At 40.4% G+C, this 10,522-nt stretch overlaps 1 protein-coding gene across 1 annotated transcript in view; it reads left to right on the top strand.

Moving 5' to 3' along the window:
- LOC148022482 (leucine-rich repeat receptor protein kinase HPCA1-like) overlaps positions 1-9,396 on the top strand; it is a 28,398-nt gene extending 19,002 nt beyond the window's left edge. Inside the window, exon 19 of the mRNA XM_087695449.1 lies at positions 8,104-9,396. Within this exon, the coding sequence (XP_087551575.1) occupies positions 8,104-8,571 (468 nt within the window). The 3' untranslated portion in view covers positions 8,572-9,396. The remainder of the gene's footprint in view (positions 1-8,103) is intronic.
- The last annotated feature ends 1,126 nt before the right edge of the window (positions 9,397-10,522 follow it).

A 10,522-nucleotide genomic window follows, 5' to 3' on the forward strand; every position in this document is an offset into this window, starting at 1 on the left:
ATCAAGAAGAGTTTACTATCTGTTGGACAACTTGACTTGCATGGTTACACTACACTGTTTGGTGGTGGTTTGTGGAAATTAAAAAAGGGTTCCATGCTGATTGCAAAAGGAACCAAGAAGGGCACTTTGTATTGTTTGCATTGTAAAGCTTTGAATGGCAAGTTTCTTGTAGTTGCTGAAATTGGCTATCATTTGGAGTTATGGCACAAGAGATTAGGCCATATGAGCCAGAAAGGACTTGATGTCCTTATCTCTTTGAAGAGAGTTGTTGGAAAAGGCTCTAACTTGATTTTTGTAATGACTGTCAGTTTGAAAAGCAAATGAAAATTTCATTTTACTCTGGTGTCTCTCGTAAGTCCAATGTCTTGGACTTAGTGCATTCTGATGTATGTAGTATGCCTGTGAAATCGTTTGATGGTGTTGCATATTTTGTCTCCTTTATTGATGATTGTTCCAAGAAAATCTGGGTTGATTTGTTGAAAAAGAAAAGTGAAGTGTTTGCTGTTTTTAAAACTTTTCATGCATTTGTGACCACTCATACAGGTAGAAAGCTGAAATGCTTGAGAACCGATAATGGGGGTGAGTTCACATCTACTGAGTTTAAGCCTTTTTTGTGACTTGCATGGAAAAAAGAGGGAGTTTACAGCTCCTTACAGCCCTTCTTCAAATGGTGTGGCTAAAAGATACAATAGGACTTTATGTGAGAGAGTGCAGTGCATGCTGTCCACTGCTAATCTCCCTCATGAATTTTGGGGAGAGGCACTTAAAACCGCAGTTCACATTTGCAACCGCTCTCCAAACAGATCCTTAAATAATGGCATACCTGAGGAGGTTGGGTCTGGCAAATCGGCCTCATATGACCATTTACAAATATTCGGTTGTGATGCTTTTGTATGTGTTAGAGATGAGCTGAGGAGTAAACTTGACCCGAAATCCACCAAAGGCATTTTCATGGGCTATGGTGATGAGGGTGAATTTGGTTATAGAGTGTGGCTACCCCTTTGCACTATGTGATGCTTACAGATGAGGGTGAGCCTCTTACATATAAAGAGGCCAAGTCATGCAAATTCAATAGTAAGTAGGAGCTAGCTATGCAAGAAGAGATTAAATCTCTCTATGCTAATGATGCTTGGGATCTTGTGTCGTTGCCCAAGGGATGGGTTTACAAAGTAAAGACAGTTGATGGGAAACCCAAGTACCAGGCAAGACTAGTTGCCAAAGGGTATGCACAGAAGGAAGGGATTGACTTCCAAGAGGTCTTCTCACCTGTTGTGAAGATGACCACTTTACGTGTGCTTTTTGCTCTCATTGTTGTATTGGATTTAGAGCTGTACCAAATGGATGTGAAAACAGCCTTTTTGCATGGTGACATTGATGAGGAGATCTACATGAAACAGCCCGAGGGCTTTGTAGTTCCTAGAAAAGAGAAATTGTTGTGTAAACTAAAACGCAGCTCGTATGGGCTGAAGCAAGCACCACGGTAGTGGTACAAAAAGTTCAACACTTTTATGCTCTCTCATGGGTTTACACACAGACATGCAAATCATTGTTTGTACATGAAAAAGGATACAAATGGCAACCCCATCATACTTGTTTTATATGTGGATGATATGTTGCTAGCTGGGAAAAGAAAGACTAGCTTGGATGCTCTCAAAGATCAGCTGAAATTAGCTTTCTCCATGAAAGATTTGGGAAATGCAGAGCATATATTGGGCATGAGGATTCACAAGTATAGAACGCAGAAACTGTTATTCTTATCTCAAGAGAAGTATATTGAAAAGGTACTAGACAGATTTAACATGGCTGAAGCTAAGCCTCTTGGGGTGCCCTTACCTCCATATCTTAAGCTTAGTAAAGCCAACAGCCCAAAAGATAACATGGAAGCCAATGCTATGAAGGGAGTCCCTTATACATCAACTTGTGGCTCTTTTATGTATGCTATGGTCGCTACTTGGCCAGACATTGCTCATTCAGTGGGAGTTGTCAGTAGGTTTATGTCAAATCCTGGCAAACCACATTGGGAGGCTGTCAAGCATATTCTTAGATATCTTAAGGGTACACAAAGAAAGCGTATTTGCTATGGGGGCAGGGTGCACTTAGTCGACACGATTATTGTGATGCAAACATGGCAGGTGACTTGGACACCTGTAGGTCCACTAGCGGATATGTCTTTACAATTGCTGGCATAGCTGTCTCTTGGTGCTCCAGGTTGCAGAACATCATAGCACTGAGTACTACTGAAGCTGAATACATATCAGCTATTGAAGCTTCTAAGGAAGCTATATGGTTGAGCAGACTTGCAGAGGATGTCGGCATGTCTATGAGTACTCTGGCGTTGGGATGTGATAGCCAGAGTGTTGTATATCTGGCTAAGAATGCCATGTATCATTCACGCACAAAGCTTATAGATGTGCAATATCACTTTATCACACAGATTCTGGAAGATGGTCTAATCACATGACCAAGATCAAAACACAGGACAACTCTACAAATGTTCTTACTAAAATTTTAAGCAAGGCTCAGCATGAACATTGCATACGACTAGTGGGAGTTGGTTAAAGGTTCACTTCTTCGGATCTTTAAGTGGAAGGTTGTTGGGATGTAAAGGTCCTTTTTTCACCTCCGTATATTGTACACATGTATTATTATGTTGCACATGTGAATGCACCCTTAGGAGCAAGGCTCAGCATGACCATTGCATACGACTAGTGGGAGTTGGTTAAAGGTTCACTTCGGACCTTTAAGTGGGAGGTTGTTGGGATGTAAAGGTCCTTTATTCACCTCTGTGTATTGTACACATGTATTATTATGTTGTATATGTGAATGCACCCTTACGAGTCCTAAGTAATAATACATTTTATTCTTTGTGTACCAACACATTTATTGGTACACCCAAATCAGATCGTACTCTCTCTCGGTCGCTCTCACTCACCTGCACACTTCTCTTGCTGCAAATCTTCACGTTGCCTCTATCCACACACTCAACATGATTGCCTGAGGAGGAAGAGCGTGATTAAATAGGATAAAATATGTCCTCAATATGATCAGGTCGGGCAACATTTAATGCTGGTCGTCTAGCAATAAATGCTAAATATGACCAAAATGAAAACCATTAAAAAATGTATAAAATAACCTAAATAATGCCCAATCCTAAAGCATGCACAAACTCACACATGATCTGACATATCTGCTAACACCCTCTCTCAGATCATGGGTGACCTGATACAATACAATAGTACAATGATAGTGAATCATAAACCATAAAATATAGAACCACCAAGTAGAACCATGGATACCCAAGCAATGGGTGTACAAGCCACCACCAAGTTGCCTTCTTGAAGAAAACCTGATGTCGATGTCGATCATACCAACATCTAAAAATAGAGAAGATCATAGCATATCCCTATGTTCGTCCCAATGTCTCGCAGTAGCATACATGAACAACCAATCAAAAATGTCTCTAGAACATACGTGACCATGGATTCCCCGCCTTTGGCCAGATTGCCAAAGTGTCCTCTCATGTGAGCTCATGACTAGGACCCAATCCCGTTCTCTGTCAAATAGCCCATCATGAACCTAGATGTCAATCCTGGCTCCAAGATTTGAACCTGCCAAACTTCGATCGATGCATCAGGGAAGTCCCTCTCTGAATCCTGTATATCTATATAGATGTATAAATGAGATGCGGCTGCCAAGTCGTGAGGAATGCCATTATCACCACCACTACTAGCAGTACTCTAAGGTAGAGGATGACTCGTCGGAGGAGTCTGCAGCCCGCTTTGTTTTCTTCTCCTTCTGCTTCCTGGAAGCCACTAACTCTTTGTAGTCCTTCCATAAATGACCTTTCTTCCCACAGTGTAACACTTGGTCTTCTTCTTCAAATCCCTCTCTGAAGCTGCAAAAGTCTCACTGGAACCACCATAAGATGACAAAAGCCGCCCCTATAACCACAAAGACACATCATGCTCAAGTAGCATTGAGGTAATGTGTAAAACTGACAAAGTGGATGATGTATGTGCCCTCAAAGCATTCGCCACTCCATCAAACACCTGAGAAAATTTGAAGAGTACAAGTCCAATAAGATGAGCCTCTAGAAGGGCAAACTGCACTTGCCGAAGCTGGTCTTGGTTCTGAATCACACGAAGTAGAAAAGACTAGATAGTATCTTTGGCCTCAAGCGTAATTTATTGGAGCTGTCTAGAAAGAGTGACTATACTCATGGGGAACGGTGCCATGTACAACAGCTGCAACTTCGTCCATACTTCAGAAGATGTCCGGCAGGAGGTAACCGTCGAGAGGACTTCTTTAGAGATACACTGAAGCAAGACCGAATAGGCACAAGCATCGTCCAAATCCCATGTACGCACCCCTTCCTCATGGTTGTTTTCATCAAAATTATCTGATGTCAGAGTAGGATACTGAGGACAAGGAATAGCTCCACATACGACATACCATAACCGCTTCTGCACAAACCAAGCTTTCATGACAGCACTCCAAGTGAGATAGTCACGCCCATGTAACTTATCATCAGTGGATATGCACGGAGGAGCCATCTATAGAGAATGAGAAGATAAGGAGAGAAAAGAAAGCATTTGGAGAGGGAACACAACCAAACCACACACACAAACTACAGAGAATGAGAGTTCACATGTAATATTCACCAAAATCTGACCAAAAGAAGAAGAAATCTGCTGCGAGAAGTCAAAAAATCAGTCAAAAACTGCCTAAAATGGCAAAAACGGCCTGATAATGCAGTCGCCTAGCCAAGAGGAGAGGAAAGACACCAAAACACAGGTTGGAACTAACATGCAGGCAATAGAGGTACTGACGCAAGCTGTACAGATGCTGACATCAATAAAAACGCAAGTAAATAGGGCGCCTAGTTGGAATAGCAATCACCTGATCAGTAATGGTCAAAAAAGTCCTAAAATCAACAAAGAAAACATAGCAAGAGCACAGAACTTGAGCTCTGATACCGTGTCAAAAGTGAATGCAACAATGGAAGCATAAATATGTGTTGTGATAAACTGCTACACACAAGACAAAAAAGAAAGGAAAGAAGGAACACTAAAGAACACAATACAGATGAGAACTAAGATGTATGCTCAGGAAATGGAATCCATATATCCAACATGAGATAGTCACATACAACAGTGAGTCACTAGTTTTGGGCACTGGCACTGGCTCCTCTCCCCAATAGAAGTTCCACAAGTGAGATGGTGAGTGACTAACTGACTGAGCAGGAAGAGTCTAAATAAATGGGACAAAAGTATGTCCTCAATATGATCAGGTCAGCCATCAATAAATGCTAAATCTGACTAGAATGAAGACCACAAAAAATACCTAAAATAACCTAAATAATGCCTAGCCCTAAAGCATGCACAAACTCACACATGAGCTAACATATCTACTAATGCCTAAATGCTATCGCCTAGGTCCCAAAGATTGTCACCTGGTTGTCAGGAAGATCAAACGAGCAATGGACCACCTATACGGGCTGCAAACGTAGTAAACACAAGCTGAAAATCTGGGTTTTGAAGATCTAAGCTGCTCCTCCACGATGAAAATCTACTCTTCTATAAGAAATCTCCAAACCATGTCCTCGCATAGGCGATGATACTATGTGAGAGTGCACAAGGGAAGAGAAATAAAAACATAGAGAGAAGTAGAGAGAGAGATAGAGAGAGACAGAGAGAGACAGAGAGAAGAAGCAGAAGATGAAGGAAGAATATTGCATTGACTGAAGAAGAATGCTGATAAAATGATGATGGACTTATCAATCCCTGCACGTGGTCCAAAGCATAAGTAAAAGCATCAGATTAGGCTAATGATGATGGCAGCACCAAGCACGAAGAGTCAAAATGCTGAAGTGTGCACCTGAAAAGGGAAGACTTAAGACTGAAGAGTGTGTGTGTCTGCCAAGTGGGGGGGACTGTAAATAGCCATAAATGCCCGAATTTGGCCAACTTGCACCAGTGGATGCCAAAAAAGCTAGCCGACCAGCATTTAATGTTGGTCAAGAAAAATACCAAAAAAAAATAGTGGTGACCTTGGAAAAATCCCAGATGACAATGACAATGTTTGGCACGTGTCGATGGACTGTGGAAAGTAGTAACTGGCCTAGGACTGCACACAAGAAATTGATAAAGAAAGAAAATGCACCTAAACTGCCAGAGCTCCTGTGTCTCCATTAGACTCTGACAAGAGCTCTCGCAACCAAGAGACGATAGACTAACATAACTAACATAGGCAGGCTAACAAAAAACACTTGCACTTATGTTGTTGATCATGAATGCAGAAATAAACATTTTGCCCCTATCAAAAACTATGGCCTTCAGCAATCCACAAACTAATGTGCTTGTTAAAACTCTAGCAATATTCTTGAGAAGGTGCCGGAGTTCTTGTATCAAGAAAAGCCTCTCTCCTCCTCGTGTCCTCAAAGTCACCCTCCAATCTCTCCCATCTCCCATGGAGATTATGGATGATCTCTATCTCAATCATATAGAGGTTCCTTGTTAGCATTGCCCATTAGGGTAACTATCCTTGAGAAATTAGTTCTATATGTAAATTGGGTTAAGTGCTGATATAGTTCAACTTAAGATTACTTGTTTTTTCCTAAACTCTCTTTCTTTTTAAAGTAAAACCTTGAGAGAAAGAAAGTAGCCCTTTCTCTAAGGAATTAAAATAGCTCTTATTGGAAACAGAAGGGCAACACTCCAACATAGACTAGTGCGCACTTGCTGTGGATATAGCCTCTATCCCAAAAAAGTAAACCAACCCTTGACTATGGCAACTTGCACGGTGAACACCCCCAAGAAAGCTAGCTCCTCTTGTCACAACTCAATAGAATAAGAATTTGTATCCTTTGGTAAATTTTCATATTTAATTAGTGGATTAGAACAAAGATAGGGCACATAATACACTTCCACCAACACAACCCAATTGGGCACCTATAATTGGAACTCAAGTATATCAAGGCTAGACTTGAACATAGAAAGGATTTATGCTTTGGAGTGTGTGCTAGATCCTACAAAACAAATAGTCGCATGATCATGAAAAGTGTGTAATTTGCATATACAGGCTGAAAGTATTGTATTCAGCAAAGAGCTTCCATATGATAATCACATTGGGGATGCCTAACTTTGAGGAAGATCCCTAAAATTTAAAGGTCCCAAAATTTTAGGACATTAAGATGGCATTAAATGTTAACCCTGAACATTTGGGATGATATTCTGAAAATGATAAATTTGTGTGCTAAATTTGGGTTACATTAATTCAGAGGTTCAAGGGGGCAATAGTTGTCTCTTTCCTTTGCAATGGACCCTTTCCACCTCCTTGCAATCTTTTAATATCTCTATTCTCTAGATCTAATTCTTCCTTCTACTTTTGTTTTGTGATTGATTCAGTTTGATCTTATAAGCACCTAATATAATGCGACTTTACAATCAGCAGATGCAGCAGCAAGCCATCAGTGTGCTTTCATAGGTGGTTGGTCACTTGGCCTTTTCTCAAAAAGAGACCATAGCCCCAAAATGGCATTTCTCTCTCTACTTGATGTACAAAAGACTCCCCATAGAGCAACCAGCCAGAGTGATTTTATGCATTTGTTTTGTATATTTCTGAATTTCCATTCTGTTTGTGTGCCTCACAGGTTCTGCTCAGAGATCATCATGATTCATACCTAGTAAAATGATATTTTCTGAAAATGGATATGGAATAGACTGGCTGTCAAATGGGCAGAACACATCTTTCCATGACTGTTTTGTTTACTCTATGTACCTATCTGCTGTTTTTTTCAAAAGGAACAGTCTTTTTTTATCAAATTATAATCTATTTTCCGTCAAAAAAATGCATGAAAAATGGAGAACACAACATTTAAACTTCCAGATCTCTGAAATGTACATGACAAACTGAACATAAATGTTTCAGCATCCAGATGTTGTCTCTTGCTTCAAATTGTGGTTTGCTAAAAAAGAGACTCTTTCATGCATCTAGTCTCTCTACTGATAATTCACATCTTATTTGCAACTATTGTAATGTTGCGGCCATCTTTGTACAGTAACTTAATTTTGATTAACCAACTCTCTTCTTACTGCACAATAGGGATATCTTGATCCAGAGTACTACACAAGCCAACGACTTTCTGAAAAGAGCGATGTCTACAGTTTTGGTGTTGTTCTTTTGGAGCTTCTAACTGGTAAACAGCCAATAGAACATGGTAAATTTATCGTTCGTGAAGTCCGAAATGCTTTACAAAAGGGTGGACTGCCTTCATTTCGACGAATATTGGACCGACCATTGGCTGACTGTCCTGCAACTGATTTGAAAGTATTCCTGGAGATAGCTCTTCGGTGTGTCGAAGAGGCTGCATCCTCACGCCCGACAATGAAACAAGTGGCTAAAGAGCTTGAGACCTTGGTGGTTGACTCACACCCAGACACCCTTAAAGAGAATGAGGCCTACGATTTTGATGACTATGAGAAAGCAGAGCCCAAGTTCAGCAAAGAGGTGGACTCTTCCTTCCAATACAGTGGTGGATATATTATGCCTGTTGTGATTGAGCCCAAGTGAAGCTCTTGTCACAAACCCGTGCTATAAATGCTAAGTGCTGTGCAGCACAGCTGGAACGCTCTCACAGGAACCTGTAAATGTGATTCAGAAAAGCTTGAAGGAAAATGGGCAGCACTCCTAATAAGCTTGCCCGCTTGCCCATCACAGCCTTATGAGTTAAAGAATGCAACTTGATAAAGCACCTGAACATGCACTTAACTCTGCAGAATGTTTAATCATTCATTCTGTCTTCTCATATTTATATTCATGTGAAGAAAAAACTCAAAAATAAACAGCGTATTCACAGACAAGCACAAAAACCATACACAGCCATGATCTTTCCAACTAATACTCATAATAATAGAAATCCTAAACTTCTCCCGAGTGCAAGTTTAGAGCCTCAGGCACAAGACATATCCAAATCATGATTTACAGACAAAAAAGTTAACATTGCTCTGCAAGTGTGACCTCATTCATGCAAAAGTAGATAAAAAATTTTCTGTAACCATCAAAGGAAGCATTGTCTCATGTCTTTACAAAAAATTAATCCAAGCTTGTGTTCATGAAAAATGGAATTCTCCCTCCCTCTAAGATAAAGATCTATAACACATTTTTCTAGTTGAAATGCTGAAACATGTGCGGTGAAATCTCATTCGAAAATGCTAAGCATCTAGTTTAGGGGAGACTGCTGTCTAAGCCGAAGGCAATCGATACAGATAAACACGAGTTAACAGAAAAACAACAGATATGGTTTCAGCTCATCTGATGCCCGAAATAACTCCAGAACTTTCCTTCTGTAAGACCAAACAGTCTTGATGTCGAGTACAGGTTTGTAATCTGGATGAATCCCACATGATCGAAGCTGCCTGTCTCTACTGCACCCAAATCTCTGCATTCGAGACTGAAGCTCGCAAATTGTAAATGGGATTTGGGGGCATTCGTTACTTCTTTTGTGTAGATTGAACACATGAAATCCTGCGGCTTCTTGGATGCCCTGGGAAACTTTGAACTTCTGCGGAAGGAACATCCAACAAATGCAATTTTTGTAATTAAGGGAACAGTATTTGTAATTTTTCCTAAATTATGGTACCTCCTATCATGTGCTATGATAAAAGCACTATTCAATTGATTGCATGAAATGTAAAAGTGCAGACACCTCACATGGATCGAGGGGGGGAATACATGGCTTGTGCATTTGAGACATTTTTGCTTGACAATGGTATCACACATCAAGCTACTCTAAGGATGACACCTCAACAGAATGGCATGGTTGAAAGGAAAAATTAGACACGCTTGGAGATGAATAGATGCATGCTGAAATCTAAAGGCCTGCCACATAAATTTTGACCTAATGGCCTTTAATGTGCTAATCATGTGTTGAATTGTGCACCTGCAGAGGCACTTAATGTTAAAAGAGCAAAACACGCAGCAAAATAACGAAAGACACAAGATTGATAAAAGAGGCAATGCACAAGATGTAACCGGGAATAGGAATCCACTATGACGAGTACAATGGTTGAGCACCAACTCACACTTCGAGTAATCGGGCTTGCAGTTAGTCTTGACCAAATTTGTAGCTCCTGGAGAAGATATGAAGAAGAAATGGTGAGTTCTTGGACATTTTAGTAGTTCTTGATCAAAAAGAGGCCCATTTTGGAGATTCTTGGTCTGACCAAGGTTAATAAAGTTTAGAAAAAGCTTAAATGGGATTACTTTTTGCTAATCAAGAGTTTCCCTCTTCTCCCTTAGCTTGTCTCAAGCTTCCATAGCTCAAATCTTACTAAGAACTTTCATCTTTATCAGGATCTTCATTAATTGAGCACACTATCTCATTCTTCACTTCATTTGGAGCAGCCTATAGATCAGTGGTGGAGAAATTCACCCATGGCTTTGGGAGCAGCCAATTTAGCACGAATTCTATTGCAATTTTTGAGCTATCTTTTGGTCATCTTCTACAGCTAGCATCTCATCC

Source organism: Lygodium microphyllum, chromosome 16, assembly GCF_053477565.2.
Source record: "Lygodium microphyllum isolate KBCC chromosome 16, Lygodium_microphyllum_v1.1.10, whole genome shotgun sequence".
In the NCBI taxonomy this organism is placed as follows: Eukaryota; Viridiplantae; Streptophyta; class Polypodiopsida; order Schizaeales; family Lygodiaceae; genus Lygodium; species Lygodium microphyllum.